The sequence below is a fragment of the Dasypus novemcinctus genome, chromosome 9, assembly GCF_030445035.2.
Source record: "Dasypus novemcinctus isolate mDasNov1 chromosome 9, mDasNov1.1.hap2, whole genome shotgun sequence".
NCBI classification, from domain to species: domain Eukaryota; kingdom Metazoa; phylum Chordata; class Mammalia; order Cingulata; family Dasypodidae; genus Dasypus; species Dasypus novemcinctus.
This window is the reverse complement of record NC_080681.1, coordinates 68,162,073-68,185,428: the sequence shown is the minus strand read 5'-3', so window position 1 is coordinate 68,185,428 and position 23,356 is coordinate 68,162,073. Positions and strand designations below refer to the sequence as shown.

At 38.5% G+C, this 23,356-nt stretch overlaps 1 protein-coding gene across 11 annotated transcripts in view; it reads left to right on the top strand.

Moving 5' to 3' along the window:
• Positions 1–23,356, top strand: part of PATJ (PATJ crumbs cell polarity complex component) — a 435,722-nt gene that overhangs the window by 347,087 nt on the left and 65,279 nt on the right. For all 11 annotated transcript variants that reach the window (XM_071217421.1, XM_071217419.1, XM_012519032.3 and 8 more), the window contains 3 exons: positions 15,029–15,103; positions 18,952–19,069; positions 22,109–22,242. In XM_071217421.1, the coding sequence (XP_071073522.1) occupies positions 15,029–15,103; positions 18,952–19,069; positions 22,109–22,242 (327 nt within the window). The remainder of the gene's footprint in view (positions 1–15,028; positions 15,104–18,951; positions 19,070–22,108; positions 22,243–23,356) is intronic.

The window sequence follows — 23,356 nt, the reverse complement described above, 5'->3', positions numbered from 1 at the left end:
AATCTGTAGCAACAGAAAGTTGTTACTGAGGCTGGAGTCTTGGGGAGGAGAATGGACATTGACTGCTGGCGAGTACTAGGGTTTCTTTCTGAGGTTATGAAAAATGTTGTAAGTTTAGATTGTGATGATTGCACAGCTCTGTGAATATACTAAAACCATTGCCTTGTACACTTTAAAGGGGTGGATTTTTAAGGTATGTTAATTATATCTCCAAAGATGTTTTTTTGCAAAATTCCAAGAGGAAAGAATATGGATAATCCACAAACTCAAATCAGAAATGCTAAAAAAAGAAAAAGAAAGAAAGAAATGCTAAGGTACCTTCCAGATTAGAAATTCTATGATTTTATTAAATGGCTATATTATATTACCTATGTAATTTTTAGCATGTGGTCTCTCTATCTTTTGCAATATTTTGTAAGTGTTTAATAATCTGCACCCTAGTAAGAAAGGCCCAATTTCTTTGCCCCTCAAAATTAAAGCCTAAGTTTATCTTATAAATTCTTACGTTCTGCTCATTGCTACATGACATGGGAAAGATGCTACTGAATACAAACAGACATAGCCTTGTATTGCTTACAGTCATGTGACAGAGACATTATTCAAATAGTGTCACAAATAGATTGAAGTTTCTATTCTGATCAAAGCTAAGAATTAGAGAGGTTTTTGGTGCTAAGTGAGACAATTGGGGGGATTTGACCTGATCAGAGAAGAGTTTTGAAGGACAATTGAACTGAGAGCTTAAGGGGAAGCTGGCATTAACTAGGCATGGGCAAAGAAAATACAACGGATGGTTCTGGGCGACCTTGGGGCAGCAGGTAGTCTGGTTAAAAGTACTGAAAGTCCATGGTTTTCGGACCTGGTGAGATGGAAATAAAGCTGCAGGGGTTGTCAGGAGCCAGGACATGTTAAGGAGATGGTCTCTGTGCTGAGAGCAGTGGGAAGCTGTGTAGGAGTTTGGAGGTGACTCAGAATACACTGTAGCTGCAGTGTGGTGATCTGATTGGATGCAGGCAAGAGATGATGCTAATGGACTAATTGGGAGTTTACTGCAGCAAAAGATGATGGTAACGATATATATACTCTCATGTTTTGTCTTTTCAAAGATCTTATAAATTAACTATGCTTGACTATGTGTTTACCAGGTAAGTTCCACAAAGAACCACAAGTAAAAGAATTTACCTTTCTTGTCCCCATTATGCAAGCCTTCTGTTGGATGTGTTCTTTAAAGTTTTCCTCTGAATGCAGGTTTAGAGCTATTTAAATGACAATTGTTACACCATCCAGATCTTCAGAAAAAGCAACATCTCAGGGCTTGGCCAGCAGCCCATAATAATCCTGCTAGAAAATGCCCTGAACAGATGTGACAGCATTCTTTTTCCATTTTGTAAAACTGCTTAGCTGCAATGCAGTCTGTGGGCCAGGTGATACTTGTTGCAGACCTGCCTAATGAACAACAGCCTCAGTAACATTTTATTTTATATTTCTCAATAACATTTTAGATTTTTCAAAATGTTTAAGTTTTCAAAACTATTGGTGGTATTTGTCTTTACTTTTTGTTTTTCCCTGTGAAATATAATTTCTGCCCCTTAGGGCAAGAATTTTAAAATGAAAGTATTCCTGTCAGCTGGAAGGGGCAGATTTTCTAATTCAGTGGGGTGGTTGCAAGGTGCCTGAGGAAACATGAGTTGTTTCTTTTTTTTTTTTTAATTGATTTTGTAAAAATATTACATTAAAAAAAATATGAGGTCCCATTCGACCCCACCACCCCCACCGCACCCCTCCCCATGAGTTGTTTCTGAATCAATTCATCATTAACCTACATGAGCTGTCACACTGCAGCTGACATTGTATTTTACCATTTCAGAATCCCTACCAGCCAAAACAACAATATTTTAGAAGTACTCTTTACCTTGGCACAGTTGATCCATACAAAATTTTCAAACATGCTTATTTTTTGAATGTTGTAAATAATGCCAAATGGCCCGATGGTACTTGCTTGCTCCGATGAAAAGACTGTCTTGGGCTCTGAAGTCTGAACAGCCTTGGATCCCATCTCTGCCACTCACTAGCTAAGACCTTGGGAAAGTGATTTATCCCAGATCAAGCCCACAGATGTGCGTCATTTAGTCTACACAATGTTCTTAACGTTTTTTAGAAACCAGGAAATTTTACATAAAAACCCTGGTTTCCATCTTCTGTTTAAAATGAACCAGCACTCCATGCTGCCCCTTTAATCAGTTATGCACTTCCAGTTATTTCCGTCCTTACCTTTCCACCATTCTCTTACCTTCCCCCTGCCCCTCATACCATCACAGGCAGGGAGCCGAGTCCACCACTCTGGTCTAATATTGAAGTGCAGACAGCTCTGTTGCACACAGATCAAGTAGCAAAAGGTAAAAGCCACGAAGTAATCAGGGACTAGATTGTGGCGGGCTTTGTGAACTGGGAGAAAGGTCTTTATACCAAGGGCAATGAGATACCTTTGGGGTGGTTTTTAACAGGTGACTACAATAATGAGCTAGTCTTTTGAGACATCTCTGATTGCCCTATGGAGAATCATTTAGGAAATGTCAAAACTAAAGACACAGAGAGTTAAAAACCTGCTAGAGTATCTGAGATGAAAGTCTTCTATAGGGAGTGAAACAGGGGTCCTCTTTCATTCTTTTGGTTATAGATATCCAGTTCTCCCAGCACTATTTGTTGAAGAAACTGTTTTGTCACGTTAACATGGAATTGATAGGTTTGTCAAAAACCAGTTGATGGTAAAGGTGAGGGTTTATTTCTGGACTCTCAATTCTATTCCACTGTTTGATGTGTCTGTCTTTATGCCAGTACCATGTATTTTATCCACTGTAGCTTTGTGATATGTTTCAAGGTCATCAGGCAGTGAAATTCCTCCCATATCACTCTTCTTTTTCAGAATGCTTTTAGCTATTTGGGTGCAGTCTCCCTTCCAAATGAATTTGGGAATTGCCTTCTATTTCTGTAAAGTAGGCTGTTGGAATTTTGATAGGTATTGCATTGAATCTATAAATCTGTTTGGGTAGGATTGATATCTCCACAATATTTAGTCTTCCAGTCCATGAACGCAGAATGTCTCTCCATTTGTTTAGATCTTCATTGATCTCTTTTAGCATTGTTTTATAGTTTTCTGCATATAGGTCCTGTACTTTTTGGTTGAATTGATTCGTAGGTATTTGAGTCTTTTTATTGCTATTGTAAATGGAATTGTTTCCCTGATTTCCTCCTCAGATTGTTCCATACTAGTGTACAAAAATATTACGGATTTTTGTGTGTTGATCTTGTATCATGCCACTTTGCTGAACTCATTTATTAACTCAAGTGTCTTTGTCATAGCATTTCAGAATTTTCTAAATATAAAATCATGTCACCTGGAAATAGAGTTTTATTTCCTTTTTTCCTGATTGGATGCCTATAATTTTTTTTCCCTTGTCTAATTGCTCTAGCTAGAACTTCTAGTACAATGGTGAATAACAATGGTGACAGTGGCATCCTTGTCTTGTACCCCATCTTAGAGGGAAAGCTTTCAACCTTTCCCCATGGAGCATGAAGTTGACTGTGGCTTTTTCATATATGCCTTTTACCATAATGCAGAAGTTTCCTTCTATTTCTATCAAGAAAGGATGCTGGAATTTGTCAAATGCCTTTTCTAATCGGATGACATGATCATGTGGTTTTTTTCCTTCAATTTGTTGATGTGGTATATTAGGTTAATTGATTTTCTTATGTTGAACCAGCCTTTCATACCAGGAATAAATTCCACTTGGTTGTGATGTAAAAGTCTTTTGATATGCTGTTGGATTCAGTTTGCAAGTATTTCATTGAGAATATTTGCATCTATGTTCATTAGAAATTGGTCTGTAATTTTCTTTTCTTCTGACTTTGGTAGTAGAGTGATGTTGGCTTCATAAAATGTGTTGGGTAATTTTCCCTCCTCTTCAGTTTTTTGGAAGAGTTTAAACAGGATTGGTGTTAATTCTTTTCTAAATGCTTGGTAGAATTCACCTGTGAAGCCATCTGGTCCTAGACTATTCTTTGTTGGGAGATTTTTGATGATGGTTTCAATCTCTTTAAATGTCATTTGTTTGTTAAATTCTTGTATTTGTAGTGTCAGTTGTTTGTGCTTTTCTAGGAATTTTTCCATTTCATCTTAGTTGTCTATTTTATTGGCATACAGTTTCTCATAATATGCTCTTCAGATTCTTTTTATTTCTGTGGGGTCAATCAATCCCCCCCCTTTCATTTCTGATTGTATTTATTTGTATCTTCTCTTTTTTCCTTTGTCTTGCTAGACGTTTGTTAATTTTATTGATCTTCTCAAAAAACCAGTTTTGGTTTTGTTGATTTTCTCTGTTGTTTCTTTGTTCTCAATTTCATTTATTGCCACTCTAATCTTTATTATTTCTTTCCTTCTGCTTGTTTTGGGATTGGTTTCCTTTTCTTTTTCTAGTTTCTCCAGCTGTTCAGTTAAATCTTTGAGTTTAGCTTTTTCTTCTTTTTTAATATAGATGTTTAAGGCTGTAAATTTCTCTCTCAAGACTGCTTTTGCTGTATCCCATAAGTTTTGATAAGTTGTCTTCTCATTTTCATTTGTCTCAATATATTTACTGATTTCACTTGCAATTTCTTCTTTGAACCAGATTATTTAGGAGTGTGTGGTTCAGCCTCCACACATTTGCGAATTTACCTCTTTCCTGTCTATTACTGGTTTCCAGTTTCATTCCATTATGATCAGAGAAGTGCTTTGCATAATTTCAGTCTTTATATATTTATTGAGAGCTGCACTGTACCCTAACATCTTTTTTTTTTTTTTTTTAGTTTTTTTTTCTTTTAGTTTTTAACATGTGTTGTTTCCTGGAGGAAATATCCATGTGCACTTGAGAAGATTGTATAACCCTTTGAGTTTGGATGCAGCGTTCTGTACATGTCTGTTAGTTCTAACTTATTTATCATATTGTTCAAGTTCTCTGTTTCCTTATTGATCTTCTGTCTAGTTCTATCTAATGATGTGAGTGATGTGTTGAAGTCTCCAGTGATTATTGTAGATATGTCTATTGCTCCCTTCAGTTTTGCCAGAGTTTGCTTTTGTATTTTGGGGTACCCTGATTAGGTGTGTAGGTGTTTATTTCTGTTATATTTTCCTGGTGGATTGTCCCTTTTATTAATATATAATGGCCTTCTGTATTTCTTATACTTTTTTGCATCTGAAATTTGTTTTGTCAGACATTAGTATAGCTACCCCTGCTCTTTTTTGTTTACTATTTGCATGGGGTATCTTTTTCCAGCCTTTCACTTTCAGCTAGTTTTTATTTCTGGGTCTAAGGTGAGTGTCCTGTAAGCATCATGTGGGTGGCTTATGTTATTTACCCATTCTGTCAGCCTATATCTTTTTTGTTTTTTTAGGTATCAGGGGCCAGGGATTGAACCTGTGGATAGCCAGTGCTCAACCACTGAGCCACATCAGCTATCCTGAGTTGGGGTTTTTTTTTTTTCATTTGTTTTGCTTGTTGTTTGTTTTTGTTTTGTTTTGTTTTTTTCCAGGAGGCACCAGGAGCCAAACCTGGGACATCTCATGTTGTAGGCAGGAGCTCAACCACTTGAGCCCTATCTCCTCCCCAAGCCTATATATTTTGATTGGGAATTTTAATCTATTCACTTCCAATGATATTCTTATAAATGCAATATTTATTTCCACCATTTTATTCTTTGGTTTTCATGCATCGTATCATATTTTTGTCTGTCTTTTTACTCTGGTTATCCTTTTTGCTCTGTTTTCTTCTATACTCTCCTCCTAGTTGCTCTCTTCTGTCTTTTTCTTTCAGGCTGTAAAGCTTCTCTTAGTATTTCCTGCAAAGTTGTATCCTTTTTTATGAACTCTCTTAGTTTCTCTTTGTTTGTAAATGTTTTATACTCATCTTCATATTTGAAGGACACCTTTGCTGCATATAGAATTCTTGGCTGGTAGTTTTTCTCTTTCAGAATCCTAATTGTATAATACCACTGTCTTCTCACCTCCATGGTTTCTGATGAGAAATTGCATCATCTTACTGGGCATACCTTGAATGTAATGGTTTGCTTCTCCCTTGCTGCTCTGAGAATTTTCTTTTTATCTTTGACATTTGACGTTCTGAGCAATATGTGTCTTGGAGTAGGTCTGTTTGGATTTATTCTGATTGGCATATGCTGCACTTCTTAGACATGTAAATTCATTTCTTTCATGAGAGCTATTATTTCCTCAAATAATCTTTTTGCCCCTTTTCCTGTATCTTCTCCTTCTGGAACTCCCATTACATGTATGTTGTTGTTGTGATGTTTTGTGTTGTCATTCAACTTCCTGAGCCCCAACTCAGTTTTTTCCATTCTTTTTTCTCTCTTCAATTTCAGCTATTCTGTCTTTGGTATCACTTATTCTTTCTTCTATTGTTTCGAGTCTGCTGTTGTAAGCCTCTAATGTCTTTTATTTCCATGAGCTCTGTTGCTTTTCTATTCATGATTTTAAATTCTTCTTTGTGCTCATTCGGTGTTTTCTTGATGTCATTTATTTCTTTAAGCATATTGTCTTTCAACTCATTAATTTGATTTTGGAAAGTTGTGTGCATCTCGTTAATTAGTTCTCTCAAATCTTGCATCTCTTCTGGGGTTTCAGTGTATTTCTTTTCCTGGGCCATGTCTTCCATTTTCTTGTTGTGGTTTGTAATTTTTTGCTGTTGTCTAGGCATCTGATTAGGATGGTAGCTTACTTAGGTGTTCAATTTCTCTCTCTTTCATTGAGATTTAGTAGTGGATAACTGTGTGTTACTGCTGTTCTTTGATTCTTGACTCAACTTAGGTCTTTGATTGGCCCTGTTAGTTGCTCAAAACTGGGCTCTGGACCCACTTCCTAGGACCTTGGGGAGGGAAGCAAAAAGGCCAGAAAAGTCTCTCTTCTTTATTTCAATGTTCTCACATTCCTTGTCTTCGTCCTTGGTCTGCCAGCAGACACTGCACTTTGACAGCCCTCTTAGTTCAGTGCCTGGTCAGAGGGTGTTTGTTGCAACACAACAGGATCGTTGTGATAGAAGTTCCTGCCTGAAGGCTACGAGCCTTGTAATTCAAACTTTCTCAGAGACAGTTCACTAGCCTTCACTGGCAGCCCCCTTCCTTTTCCCAGGTAGGAAATAATTCCACTCCCCTTTGCATTCAGCAATCAGTTCTGGTTAGAAGAGAGAGAGGGAGATTGGGAAGCCTGGATCTCTAATTTGTCCTGAGCTGGCTCTCAAGGTAAACAATGGCATGGCCACAACCAGCCTGGAAGAGCCGTTAGGACACAGCAGACCAAATTTGTGGGTGAAAAGCTGAGTCAACCTTTGGGTGTGTCCTTCTGTCTCCCCTTTCCTGGCACTGTGGATCCTTGGAGCCCCCTTTATCTGTAGCTGGTCCAGAGGCCTGAGAATTCAAGTGTCTTTAGTGTGGGGCGGGGTGCCAGCAGTAGCAGCTGCTGTTTTGTTTTTGTTTTTTTAAAGATTTATTTATTTACCACCCCCCCCCCCCCGCCAGTTGTCTGTTCTCTGTGTCTATTTGCTGCGTGTTCTTCTTTGTCTGCTTCTGTTGTTGTCAGCGGCAGGGGAATCTGTGTTTCTTTTGTTGTATCATCTTGTGTGTCAGTTCTCCGTGTGTGCAGTGCCATTCCTGGGCAGGCCGCACTTTCTTTCGCATTGGGCGGCTTTCCTTACGGGGTGCACTCCTTGCGCGTGGGGCTCCCCGACGTGGGGACACCCCTGCGTGGCAGGGCACTCCTTGCGCGCATCAGCACTGTGCATGGGCCAGCTCCACACGGGTCAGGGAGGCCCAGGGTTTGAACCGCAGACCTCCCATGTGGTAGACGGACTCCATAACCACTGGGCCAAGTCCACTTCCCCAGCTGCTGGTTTTAACTCACACTTTTACCATCGGGACTCTTCTCCTTTGTCCCTCTCTCTTCTCGGCATTGTCCAGCCTTTGCCTGGTGTCCTTTGCCTCCTAAACCCTAGAAGATTTTTTTTTTCCAGGCCATTTCAGCTCGTCCTCTAACTGTTTTTCTGGAAGAGAAAAGATCCTGTGTCTTTCTAGTCTGTGATCTTCCTGGAAGTCTTTGATTCTTGATATAGGTTCAATTTATCAATTCTGGCTCTTAGGCTTGTTTAAAAGTTTTTCCTAAGTGTTTTTAAAATGCTAGACTCCAAGTTTGGGGAAATAGTTAAAATGTATCTAATGATTAAAGGTTTCTTTTTAGGTCTTACTTCCAGGCTTGAATCCCTAGGTATGAAAGTCTGTTCATTTTTTAAAAAACTAATTCCTGAGCTATGTCCTTAAAATCCATTTTTACCCCATTGCAGTCCTTCAAGAACTGCTGGATTTCTGGTTTGACAATGGTAGCAGATGTCAATTATTTTTCTGAATCTTATTTTTTGTTTCAGATACAATATGACAACTGCATTATAGCAAGAATCTAGAAATTCCCTGTAAGAAGCAGGAGAGAATGTATCTGAGTCAGCACTCTTTTGTGACAGTATGCAAATTGCCAATGGCAGGGTTCAAGTGCATTCAAATATGTGGCATTTTCACAGCTCATTGTTCTTTTTTCTAAAAATTTTATTCATTTCTCTCCCCTTCCCTCCCACCCCCCCCCCCCCCCCCCCCCCGCATTGTCTGTTCTCTGTGTCCATTCGCTTTGTATTCTTCTGTCTCCACTTGCATTCTTGTCATGTGGCACTGGGAAACTTTGTCACTTTATGTTGTTGTTACATCATCTTGCTGTGTCAGCTCTCTGTGTATGTGGCAGCACATCTGAGTGGGCTGCGCATTTCTCACACAGGGCAGCTCTCCTTGCAGGGCACACTCCTTGTGTGTGGGGTACCCCTACGCGGGGGACACCCCTGTGTGGCACGGCACTCCTTGTGCACAGACAGCACTGCACATATACCAGCTCACCACATCTGTCAGGAGGCCCTGGGTTTTAACCCTGGCCCCTCCATATGGTAGATGGACGCTCTATCAGTTGAGCCACAACTGCTTCCCTCATTGTTCTTTATATTTTGTATTGGGAGGGTTGGTAGAAGGTTGGACTCTAATTTTAAATTAATCTCTAAAAGTTACTTGAGGTTTGCCAACATGATAAATTCCACTTTCCTGATCATAAAAAAAAAGGAGTAGATTTTCAGTCTTCTGCTTCCTTCCTAAAAGTCACTGGAGAAAAGTTTTTGGCTTTCCATTCTCTTTCCCTTTCCATTGTAAATGAAGATAATGCAGAAATGATGATAGTGGTAAAATAACTTCATGAACTCAAAAACAGCAGAAATACAGGTACACCTTTTTTTAAATTGGAATATGTATCTATTTCTTTATTATGCTGCTCACAAGGATGACTGTCAGTGCTGTCCTTCTGATGTGATTAAGAATACACTTGACCCATATTGTGGCAGGAAGCAGGGCGAGGGCTCTCAGAGCCAGTACAAAGTGTCCACTCATTTACCAAAGAAAAGACTCAATAATCTCTGTTGCACATTTCAGCCTAGTCTCCATGACCTTACGAGAATCCTTCATTCCAACACCAGCTCATCCTCTTTTCCTCTGCCACTCTCAACTCCGTTAAGGCCTAGGTCACCTGCCCCGTGTTTCACTTGCCCAGGCTGCCCCTGAACCCTACAGCTCATCTCTTTGGTATGCTGCTGCCCTGCCATTCTCAGGAGCACATGTGGGGGTTGGTGGGAGAACAGCATGCATTGCCGAAAACAAGCAATGGGGTTACGTTAGTAACTCATGTTTGGACGTATGTCTAACAGCCTCACAGAACACATGCTTCCCCTCCAAAGGACCCAGAGTTCTCTAGAGAGCAAAGGAAACCCCTTGATTGTTTACACACTTTTGGAATGATTCTGTATGCCAGCACAAGGGAAGCAAAGAGGACAGTGTTTCCTTCTTGTTTGCACACAGTAGGCGTCCAGGAAGTTACAGGATGACAGCTGGAACCAGATCTCTATCCTGGCTCATCCCTGCCTTTGAAAGTAGCCACTACTCTGCTGCTACTTCTACTGGGAATTAGTTCATTTTCAAAAATAGAATAAGAGAATTGGGAAGGGTCAGAAAGCCCCAGGGGGAACAGTCAGCTGGGAGAGCATAGCAGAAGCCACTGGTCTACACTAGGAGCCTCTTGATGGACTGCTGGATGGTCTGGGTCTGCTGCTTCAGCTGTGAGTCTTTGATGGAAACAGGCCTGGAGACCCCCACAGGCCCACTCCAGGGCCTGCTTGGAACACACAAAGACATAGGGCACATTTTTGTCTTTACACAGCAGTGGTCTATGTAGATGATCTTCAGGGGCTCAGCATCTACAGCCATCACACTGAACTCAGAGATGCTCTGTCAAGGGTTTTGGTGCCTCCTTTATGAAGCTACTTGTAGTTAGATGACTACTGAACAAGGTCCATAGGTTCTTGGTGAGGTGGGCATCTGCGAGGGCATAGGCTTTTGGATTGACATCAGCCTCAGTCATGGCTTCAGTGCCAGTCTCACTTCTTCTCGTAGGTACACCTTTCACATCTCTGATATCTGCTAGCTTACTTTCACTCCCAACCACTTTGAGCTGGTTTGCTGTGAAGACTTGTTATTCAACTTGAAATTCAAACTTGCCTAGAATGGATCTGTTGCTTATCAGATTTTTCTAAATGGAGAAAGTAATCTTACATTATAATTATTAGCACTAAGTGCCCAGAAAAGTAAAATCAGGTCAGAGCCCACAACTCAGACTCATGTTTAGTGCCTTATCTTTTGAATCCCAGCTTCTCAGAAACAAAGTGATGCTCAAGCTTTGTTCTTTGAATCTGTAAAGGTATTGGTTTTCTTGAGAAGCCTGATTTGTTCATTTAATTTTAAGATCATATAATCTAAATCCAATGTTTATTATCTTTCAAGGGGAGCTGTAAGTCTGCAATGCGTTTCAGAAATTAAGCAAATTTGTATCGAAGGTTTTTTATGTCCCAAACACTATGCTAGCCACAGGGAATATACCAGTGAACAAGACACACAATCTCTACCTTCAGGGAGCTTTCAAAACTGCTGAGAATAATGGAAGCTAAACTTATCATAGTTTTTACTGTGTACTCCAAAAGGCATTGTTCTAAATGCTTTTGTGTATTAATTGGAATTTTTAAATGAAATGATCACATTATGACCTCCATTTTATAATAGGTAAGGAAATTGAGGCACAGAGACACTCAAGTAATAAATGTCACAGCCAGATTTGAATCCAACTTTAAGTAAATAATCCTAAGTAATAAGTATTACTGATTTCTTTTCAAAGTCCTTGTCTGGTATGTCCCAGGTCTGTTCTTCCTTGTTGATGTTTTCTAATGCTTTGTCCTGTTCCATTTCATGGACCTTCATTTCCTGTTTCTTTATCTGTTTTGTAATCTTTTGTTGTAATCTGGGCGTTTTAATATTTTAATGTGTTATCTCTGGAATTTAGACTCTGAGGTATCTGTTCCTTAAGCTTGTATCCAGCTAAGTATTATGACAGATATTTCCTTGAATGTCAGAAGCTTGTAAAAAAGAGAGAGAAAGACAGAGGGAGGGCAGGAAAGAGAGAGAGAAAGAGAGAAAAGGAAGGGGGGAGAAGGAAAGGAAGAAAGGAAGGAAAGAAGAGAGAAGGAGAGAAAGAGAAAAAGAGTTTTATATCCACCTCGTAAAAGCTCATTCTCTTGATCAGAGTAGTTTGCCCAGCCCACAAAGCATTCTCTTTGAGGAGCTCATAGCACTGCTGAGTATATTTATGACATAAAGCAGACAGTGCTGTCAGTCTGTTTTATGGAATGAAATATCTTGCCATATTGCTTCCTCAGTCTTCTTGCTTAGGGGTCCCCTGTGCAAATGCCCCCAAATGTCCCAAAACCTCAGCTTTGAAGACACTAATATTAATAGTTCCTTTGGTGCACTAGCTGGGAGATTATTGAGGTCAAACACAAAATGAAAAGGAAAATATTGACCCCAGGTCATTGCAGTGATTTTTTTTTTCTCTCCAAGGCTCAAGTTACGCAGGCATGACTTGTTCTGACATGATGTGGAATCTAAAAACGGAATCATTTCTTTTTGTTTTTTTAATGCTCATTAAGGCTTTGCTAACAGTTTCCCTTCTGCTGCTGGCAATGACTTTGTGAGAAGCTGTATCCTAACATTCCAAATCCCTTTCAGAAAGCATAGATGTCTGAAGCCCCCTTTGAGATGACTGTTGTATACTTCTCAAGGAAATCGAATTTGGATAAGACCAGAGACATATACTACTAGAAAATATTAGAAAACACAATGAGGAAGGAAAACAGGCCAGCAGAAAAGCCATTTGATCTCAAGCAGTGATGTCATAGCCTCTGGGGAAATGGGGCCATGAGAGAAAATGAGGGAGACAGATTAGTCAGGAGCTCTGTCTGAGGCTTACTCCTAAAACAATTGTGCTTATTCTTGGGAGAAGGAGGCCAGCAGCCCTGATGCTGTGCTTTCCCTCATGGTTTACTTCTCGGTTAAGAGAAAGGGCTCTAGAGCAAGATGTGTCTCAGTTAAGGTGTGACTCAGCAGCTAATTTAGCCTCTCTTCCTCAGATGCCTTGGTTATAAAATGGGGATGATAATAGTACTGAACTGCATAGGTCAGACATGCAGATCAACTTGTAAAAATGTGCACCGGACCTCACTCAGTAACTGGCACATCAGATGTGCCCAATAAGTTTTCACTACTATTATCATCATCCTCATGTACAATACATATTGAATTAAATTTTGCCCACAATGCCTTGTTCAGGTAGTGGTCACTGCGTTCTTACCACTGTTTAAAAAAAAAAGGGGGGGAAGGCTATACTGCTAATAAGTAGTGGACCCAATTTTTCTGGCTCCTACTCAAGTGCTTTTACTTTCCATTGCAAGTGCAAATGATGAGGAAGAATTAAACTAAATTGGCAGTTCTTCTATGTAATATTTTTAAGTCTAGCTAGAGAAGTCTCCTCCTTTGTCCCTGTAAAGTTTAAAAAAATCTAATCAGCAACTACAAATACTGTAGCAACACAATTCACTTCTGACAGGGAGCTAGGCTAGACTCCACAGGTAGACTACAGGATTGCCCTTCAGCCACCAGTTGGAAGTTCAGGGGCCTCCAGAGCCCCCCTCATTTTTGAGCACCTGGCTACAAATTTGGCATTACCCACCACCTCCCTCAAATTCAATAATTCACTAGAACAACTCAGAGCTTACTGAAAGTGTTATACTTACAATTATAGTTTTATTAAAGTAAAAGGATACAAATAAGAAGCCACAAGAAGTGATGCATAGGCTAAGGTCTTTTTTTTTTTTTTTTTTTTTGAGGTTCCAGGCCAGGGATTGAACCCTGGACCTCGTATGTAGGAAACCGGCACTCACCACTGAGCCACATCCACTCCTCTGGGTTGGTTTTTCCATTTGTTTGCTTCTTGTTTGATTTTTTTGTTTGTTTGTTTTTAGGAGGCACTGGGAACTGAACCCAGGACCTCCCATGTGAGAAGCATGTACTCAACCACTTGAGCCATGTCTGCTCCCTCTGGGAGCATCTTAAATCCAAGCTTCTGTGTTCTCTCCATGTAGAGTCAGAACATGTCATCCTCCTTGTATAGAGAGATATTTTCTCAGTCATGGAATCAAGTGTCCTGAGTTTATATGGACTCTCATTACATAGGCATAATGGATTGAGCCAGCATCTAAGCAGCTGAACTCAATCTGCAGCCTCCCTCCCCGCCCAGAGTTGGGGGAGTAGCTCAAAGCACCAACCCCCTAAACGTATGATTGGTCTTGTATAAGTCCATCCTGTTAGTGTTAGTATATGGAAGACACACCTGCAAAAAGTTGTGATATAATGTTGCAAAAATAGTCATAAGATAGCATGGTCACGCTATGGGAGGGGCACCTCCAGGAAACTCTTGTGGGATGTAACTTTTGAGTTAATTTTACATTATGAATAGTTAGAAAGTAGGTGGCTAAAGATAGTCACAACCATCCCACAACCATCCTGGGACATAGGCTGCAGTCTCAGGGTGTTACACACTGGCTTAAGTCACCCAGGTTGTAAACCAGTAGGGAATTTATGAGACAGGATAAGGTTGTAACCTCATTTATTAATAACGATTGGCTGGGCATAACCTGGCCATTGTCTATTATATTGTAGCAAATCTGATGGGAGACTGTTAAAGAAAGGGTGTGTCAATATTCGCAGAAAAAAAAGCAGAATGAGTTTCAAATAAAGAATGTGTAACTACTCCACCGTTCTCCAAAAGAGAAAGTGTCCTGTCCAGTCTTTGCTTTGACAAGTGGAGCCCTATACAAGAATTGGGAACATGGAACTATCATAGCTTAATTAACATCTTTATTAAGTATTTGTTTTTGGCCAGGTATACTGCTAAGTGCTTTTCGTGTATTGCTTCATTTAATTCTTTCAACATTTCTATAGTACAGAAACTTGTATTTTTTTCTATTTTATAGATGAGGAATCTGAAGCTCGGAGAGATTAGGTAACCTGCTCAGGGTTGCAAAACTGTTAAGTCAAAGAGCTAGTGCCACAAATTCCTAACACTTCCCTGTGCAAATCATGCCTCTCTTCTAAACTTCAGATCAGTGTACCTACCTACACAGCATACCATCTGTATACCAGACCTCACTGCCTGGGTATCTCTCAGACATTTACCAAGGGCCAGAGTAAACCATCCTTTCTCCTGTCAGCCATCCTTCTGTCCCTGTTCCCTGCCTTGTCCAAGCCCAAATGCAGAATTCACAGCTTAAAGGAACAATCAGATGGTAACTTCCCTTGAATATTTACGTGTAAAAAAGATTAGGGATTGAGTGCAGGCTCAATCTTTTAAGCCTCGTATTTTAGTCATTTGTATAGTAAACCAAAGCCTTATTAGATGGTGCTTAACTGCTGATGTTGGAAGGTGCACTTGACTCTACAATGCTGATAACTGGTTGCATTTTTTGCATTTCAGGAAGACATCTCCCAGATAGTTGACCAAAGTGAAGTGGCAGATCAGCAGAAGGCATCGGAGAACCCAGCTGACAATGTACGTGACTTGCACTTTAGGTTCAAAAGAAGTGGTTGCAATGAAATCAAATCCTTTATTACCTTGCAGGAGATCATGTTGTATCTTGTGAAGTTAATCCATAATTGTATCACCTGTCATGTTCAAAGTGTGTGAAATATCCTCTGTTCATTTCCTGTACTGATAATCTGGGCAGGTATTTAAAAGTGAAGTCCCTGAAAACACCCTTGTACTTAAATTCTGAGAGTGCCAAGTGTTATTGTCATAAGTAGTAATTTTTTTTTTAAGATTTCTCTTTCTCCCCCCCTCCCCAATTGTCTGCTTTCTGTGTCCATTTGCTGTATGTTCTTCTGTGTCCACTTACATTCTCATCAGATGGCACCGGGAATCTGTGTCTCTTTTTTTGTCGCATCATCTTGCTGCGTCAGCTCTCCATGTGTGCGGCACCACTCCTGGGCAGGCTGTGCTCTTGTGTGGGGTTGTTCTTGCAGGGGGCACTCCCTTGTGCCTGGGGCACCCCTACACAGGGGGAACCCCTGCATGGCACGGCAGTCCTTATGCATAGCAGTGGAAGCTCTATCAGTTGAGCCACATCCGGTTCCCATAAGTAGAAATTTTAAATGGGAGTATTTGTAGTTTTAAATGGGAGTATTTTGTAGTTTCTACAAAAATGTAAGTATAATAACATATTCCTTGCATTTTATATTTTACTTCTCTTAAAAACTAAATTTTTGGCTATCAGATTTTTCATATTTTTGGAGTTGTTGAGTTTGTTTTTTTTAATATTATGATTTTCATCTCTTGTTCATTTTATATATACTCTAAAATGTACATTATTTTTATGTGTAAGAAATTATAATTACTAAAGCTTGCAGGAAATATAGATTTAAAACATTGCCAAAGAAAATGCCTTTAAATGTTCTCCAAAATTATATACAAAAAAAATAAATAAATGAAAACAATAAAGATATATAAAGAAGTTTAAAAATGACAAAATTCTGTTCAACTAAAAATTTATAAACTATTTTTAAAAATTTGAAACCAGATTTTGCTTTATGTAAAATAGCTGCAAATGCTATTAATATGTAAAAACTTTATATACTACCTTCTATCTCAGTGCAAATATAGAACCTCTCTAAAATTTTATAACTGTATAATTTTATTTTTAGGAATAAATCCTAAAAATCATCTGACCTTTCTTTTCTCTGCTGAAGAAAGAGCAGTCAAATATCTAAAGCATTCTCCATTGGGACAGTGATTATAACCTTTTTCTGTAGCTGCAGAAGAGAAACGGTCCAGAAATCAGTGGGCATATCTTCATTGAGGTGGTATCAACTCATTATAAAGACATTCCCAACCAGCCATTTGAGCTATTCCAAAATGGGAAGAAATTCCCCAAGGAAATGGAATTTTCTGTCTCTGAAGTTTTTCAATCAGAACCTAACTGGTCATTTACTAATTCATTATAATAGGAAATAAAATCATTTTTATATGTCATTAACTGAGCTCCTAAGTTGTTCTTGGCACAGTGATGGACTTATTTATATGTTTTTTTGTTTGTTTAATTTTCACAGCAACCCTGCAATGTATAGACATCGTACCACCAATTTACAGATGAGTCCGCTTAAGTATAAAGAGGTTAAGTGACTCGCCATAGTCACACAGCAAATTAGTGGAGGCAAATCTCAGTAATTCATACCTTCTTTTGAGAAGGGATATATTTTTCCTTAATATGATGACCAGATTGATGAAGTATAGATCCTTTTCCCAGAAAAACACTAATAAACATAATTTTGATATAACCACAGATGTTTTATAGCTCCCAGAAGTCCCTCTGTGAATCTCTTAGATGTACAGTCACCCTGGAATTAAGTAAAGTCTCAATTTTAAAATAAATAAATAAACAAAACTAGCCAGGCTCATACCTCTAGATGCCAATCTCTTTGTTCTGGGATGGGGGCCCCAGCAGTGATAAGATGACACAAAACAAAAGTTGGGCATACATGCTGTCTAACTAACATAGAGTCTCAGTTACTATAAGAAGTTTCTCATATCACAGTATGGGTCATCAATGATAAAAATCATTTGGGGATGGTATGGTGTCTCCATGGTATCATGGACCTAAGCACTTCTTATCTGATTAACATCCTCAAAACATGGCATCTATCTTTTGGTGTATGATAGCTGCTCCAATTATTATCATCACATCTGCATTCCAGCCCAGGAGAAGGGGAAGGCAGTGTCCTTCTGGGAAAATTGTACAATTTGTTTCTATTTACATCCCATTGGCCAGGGCTTAGTCTTATGGACACACCTGGTTTCTAGGAAGTCAGGAAATACGATTCTTAAAGTACTCAGGTAGCTAGGTTGTTCGATTGTTAGCTTTCTGTGGGGTACCCTTAATTTTTTTTCCACCTCTCTCATTTTAAAATCACTGATAAATATGTATTTGATTAAGTCTATTTAAGTAAAATACAGTCAGTGTTAATGGTAATGGAAAAACTACAGAAAAAAGAAATGAACATCCACAGAATCACTGCCTAGCAGCTGTTTGCCAAACACCTCAAACTTGTAGCATTCTTTTAATCCTATCTCTTCCTCTAATTAGCTGTGTTATTTTAGATTGGTCACTTGACATTTGTGTCTTGTGTTCTTTATGCACAAAAGAGATTAATATTGTCTAACTCCCAGGGTTCTCATGGATATAAGGTATCTTGAAAACTAGAAAGCACAATACAAATATATATGGGTGGTATTGTATTTTGATTGTTACATTATGCACAATTCCTTATATTGAGGCACAGTCTTCCACTGGCCAACTCTCGAGGTATTTATGGTTCTGGAGCAGTTACCTTGGTCCTATTTCTAGACTCCAGGGACAGCCTGGTGCTTCACTGCCTCTACCGGAATCTTCCAGCTGGGGATGGGTTCCCTGGCTAACTACAGATCCAGAAGGCAGGTCAGGTCACTTCCTGCATTTCTTAACTGCCTGTAAAGCAAGCATGGAATCCTTTTGGTTTTTCTTAGTTTTTGTTTTGTTTTTTTTTTTAGTACTTTTACTCATCAGTGTATTCTCAGCAAAATTCCAGAATTACAAGTTAATTTTCAAAGCTCACCCAGCAAAGTACCCTATACTTTCACCAAATTGCAAAGTTCATTTCCTATTCTGAGTTTCTCATGTCTTCAGTTTTGCTCTTCTATATTTATTCATGTGCTCACTCATTCATTCATTCATCAAACATTTATTGAGACTCTACTATATTCCAGGCGCTGAGAAACAATAGTGAATAAGGTGCAGTTCTTTTAGATGAATTGAATGCTATTGATGTTTCTGGCAAATGGTAGACTTTGAGAGTAGGTATTTATTGCTTTCCCTTCATGCCCTGCAGGTGGCTCAGTTAGCCTACCTGATCCATATTCTTCTATTGTGACTCTGTCCAGAAGAGATGGATGGTATTGTGTGCTCAGAACATCTGCATCATAGATTGTTTTTCAATGGGCACAGCACAGATATGTGGACGTCATGTTGATCTCATTAGAATAATTAGAAATTGTAAAAATTATTATTCCTCTTTACACCTCCAGCTTCATCTACAAACCACAATGATAGAGCATCTTCAGCCTTTTCTTTTTCCTTCCTTCCCTGACCCATCCTTCACCGAAGCATTTTTAGGTATAGGGTTAAATGGGAAGCATGGGGAATGGGGCAGAAATCATCTTAACTTCCTCCTACCACCTCCCCCTCCCTGTATTCTCAAAAAACAATATTGGAGTATGCTGTTGTGTTGATAACAATATACTAGTTTTAAAGTCTTTTCTTGTTACCTTTCTCCTCCTTGACATTCATCTAATTTTTCTTCCTTTTGTAGGCTGCCAGCCAGATGAAACAGCAAAAACATATGATGAAAGTCTCCTTCAGCTCACAAGAGATACCTTTAGCACTACCTACATCATACAATTCAAAAGAAGCAGATTTTACCGGCCATGGTATGGTTCTTTCTCTAAGCAGAGTTGGTGCCTCAATCCTTAGAGGAAGAAGGAAGGGATCATGATGTACTGAAAAGAGCACTGAACCAGGAGTCCAGAGGCCAAGATTTGCATTATGCTCCACTTCTTTAGCTCTGCAGCTTGAGCAGGTCATTTCCTTCCCATGCCATTTTTCTCATCTCACCATTGGGATAATGCTCCTTGCCTATTGGTTATTGAATATAAAAGCATTGGTAAATGTTGTTTGAATGTAAGGCTTACAAATTATTCTTCTCTGATCTCTCAAGTAGATTGTATTTAGTTTGTGAGTATTATCCCCTATAAGTATTATCAGATTGGACTAAAATTTTACTTATGTCAATATAAGCTATTTGAAGAATTCGCTTAAAGAAATTGGTATTCACTTTCTCTCTTACACTCCCTGGCTTGAATTATGCTGACTAGTGTTGAAAATAAAACTTCCAAATGAATAATGGGAATTTTCACTTTGCTTTTATTCAGCATAAATCAGTTAAATAATGCACTGTTTAAAACACCATGCTCACCAATGACAAAGCATAACTGTGCATTAATTTAGCAGGCCTGAAACTTTTATGTTATCTGTCTTTTTATATAATTTCTTCATAAATATTAACTCATAAACAGTTTAGCAAGCAGGTATTATTTTAAAGCACTGGATTTTTACTAAAATACTTGATGAATGAGGCCAGCAAACTATGGTCCATGGGGCCAAATCTGGCATATGTCAGTGTCCATAAATAAAGTTTTATTGGAACACTCCTCCATTTATATATTGCCCATGACTGGTTTCACACTGTAATGGCAGAGCCAGGTAGTTGCAACAGAGACTGTATGGCTTGCAAAGTCCAAAATACTTACTATCTAGCCTTGTACTAAAATATTTACTGACCCCAAATGTAGACCAATTGAGTTTTATAATATATATCATATATTTATATCTGTATAGCAGAAATGAGTCATTGTACAATTTATTCTGTAGACGTTTTTTTTTTTTGTCGTATCCATTTACCAAACATTTATTGAGGGCAGTTATGAGCCAGACTTTGAGCTGGAATCTTTGAGAGAAATACATAAAAAGACTGACTCAGGAATGGCTAAGATGAGGGAAAGTGAAAGAAGGAAAGAAATGCCGTCTTCAGTATCTCTTACAGTCGTTTTCTCTGTTTTCTCACCCAAAAGACTATACTAGTCATTTACAAAAGGAGAATAAAGTCTTTTAAGCATCTGTGAAATTGTGCTACTATTGAACATTGTTTTTATTATAAATTAATGGGAAATGTGCGAAATACATATACTGCAAAAAGATCTGGAGACAAATTATGTTTACAGTTTAATTTTCTTCTTTTAATAGGGCCCTGTTCACTGTTACTGAGGTTGTGTCACTAAATTTTCCACTCTTGGTTAGGAAACCATTGGCTTAATAAATTCCATGTTGTCAGGGACAGCAAAATCATGAGCGTTCACAAATGCCAGACCCTGGGCTGGGTACCTCACACACATGTCCCTTTAATTCCTCTAACAGCCTATTGAATAGTGGTTACATGCCTTTTTCTGATGTGGAGCCAGCCCCAGTTTCACCTACCTATTAATTTCCCAAGTGGGGGCTCAAATCCATGCCTGCACTAAAACCTATGTCTTATGTCACAAAGTCCGTGATGGCGGGTGCTTAGAGCAGAACCCCCTGTAGGGTGACCTAGAGCCTGTTTCCTTTCGTTTTATACCAGGAGTTGGCAAATTTTTTTCAATGAAGAGCCAGATAGTAAATCTTTTAGACTTGCAGTCTATACAGTCCCTGTCGAAGTTACTCAATTCTGCCGATAGAATGTGAAAGCAGCCAGAGACTCCTTGTAAACAAATGAGTATAGCTGTGCTCCAATACAACTTTATTTATGGAAACAAATTTGGATTTCAAATAATTTTTTATGTCATAGAATACGGTTCTTCTTTTGATTTTTTTTTCAACGTTTTAAGAATTTAAAAACGCTTCTTGGCGCGTGGGCCGCAGTGTACAGGTGCCCGCTTTCCATGTGGTTAAGGAGCAAGTGGATCTTACCTTGGTCCCTGTGCATTCATGCAGCTGACCAGCAGATGGGGCCTGCTACTAGCAGCCCTTTATTAAATTACATCACAATATAAGAATCAATCTTTGTGATAGTCAAAGTTATCAAGAAAAGACATTCTCTGGAGGCTATAGTTCGTTTAAGATTTAACATTTTTAATGTTCTGGTTTTTCAGTAGTCTAGAAAATGCATATATGTAGAGTTTATTCTGGATAAATGGGTATTCTTAAATATCTTTCCTGTCTCTAAACATTTTTTTCTCTAATTTTTTTTTTAAACCTCAGTCTGAAAAATGACTTTAAAAAAAGAAACTTTATAAAATAATAACAACTCTTTTAACGAGCTTTTCACTTATGGACCCAGCAATTATAAACACAATTATAAATACAACTGAGTGTTATGTTTATAATACATTCATTTTTACTCTCTATGTGATACATTTGGGATGATTTTTAGGTAATTGTTTTTTGCAGGTATATCTTAATTTATTGATTAAATCCTCTATCCATCTTAATCATATGATATGCTCATTTGAAAGTAACATTGTTTCTTAATTTGTATTCTATAATTCAGACTCTTCTCTGACATATCAGCCTTTATTCTCATTATAACATATACCTTGTATGTACCTAATTATATCTTAAATTTTTCTATACCAGGTTTTATTTTGAGATTTAAAATTTCCCATGTTTAACTAAAATGTATTTAGGTCCAAGATGGATGGTTTGGGGTGGGGATTGAGTAGTTATTGTTTTAAGCTCAAAAGTGCGATAGGAATGTTACATTTCATCCCTTGGTGGCTGGGCTCTAATAGCCCAGCTTTTCCCTTTATGGCACTTGTAGGAAAAGAGTAAAATGATACACCTGCAAACTCTGCATTCCCCAGATTATGGAGGGCAAAAGCTGTATCACCTCAACAGGCATGCTTGTCAGTCTTCTTTGTTCAATCTTTTTCCAGGTGATTTCCAGCCTCCTCTGTCTGTGGACCCTGCAACCTGTCCCATTGTCCCTGGCCAGGAAATGATTATAGAAATATCCAAGGGTCATTCAGGCCTTGGTCTCAGCATTGTGGGAGGAAAAGACACACCCCTGGTAAGTTTCTAGAAATATATCCACTCTCGGAGAGTTAGTTGTTGAGCCTCATTATGATCCTGTGTCATTTCTATAAAGACTTGGCTTTTTCATAGTATGGAGAAAGCATAAATATATGTCCATCCATATGCTAACCAGCTTTCAAGTTTTTCTCAGATGTTTAATTTCACCAGGATTTTCTTCATCTAGGATATTGGTTATTTTTTGATGAATGCTTATTAGATCAACAACTCATAGCAACATTTAGAAATATTATAACAGAATTTAAGACAGTACCTGACACATAGTAAGGTTGCGTATTAACTATTATTATTATTACCATTGCTTCATTATCATTATTTAAAGAATGCTTAAAAAAAAGGTCAGCCAGTTATTCCAGCCCAACAATTTAGGATTTTGTTTTCTTACCATGTTCACGTATATGCATAATTATTTTAGAAATTGTCCTACAATGTTAGTTTTTGACTGGATTGTTGAGCTTTGATTATTCAGTTAGTTTAGAACTTTTTGCTTATTACTAGTCAACAATGCTATTAAAATGTAAAACTTTTCCTGGATTTTAATTTATTCAAAATGATCAAAGTAATTAATTCATATACATTTCAATAGGTAGTACATGCCCATTATACAAAATTAAATTGATAGAGAAGAATATAAAATGAAAAATAAATCTCCCTCCTACCTTTGTGCCCTAGCCCCACCATCTCACCCTCCAGTGCCTCTCCCCAGAGACAATCACTCTTACTAATGAATATGATGTTTCTAAATGAATCTTTGGAAAATTTTTTCCCATTTAATTTAGTAAAGAATAAATTGCATATGCAGACTTACAGATAAAACGGAAGTAAAATACACGGTCAATAAAACTATTTTTCCTTTTTTGGCAGGAATATAACGTTTCTGCCTTAGTAATGTTGTGGGTTCGGTGGGTCACATTCTGTTTTTCTGTAATAAATATCAGTCCCCAGAGCCCTGGGAAAGACAAGAGCAGCATATGCTCCAGAAACCTGGGACTTAATGCCTTTTCCACATTGGCCAGTCACAGGCTGCCTTTCTCCTCATATCCAGCCTCATCTAGAGATTCCAGACGACCTCACCAGTCAACCACCTGAAC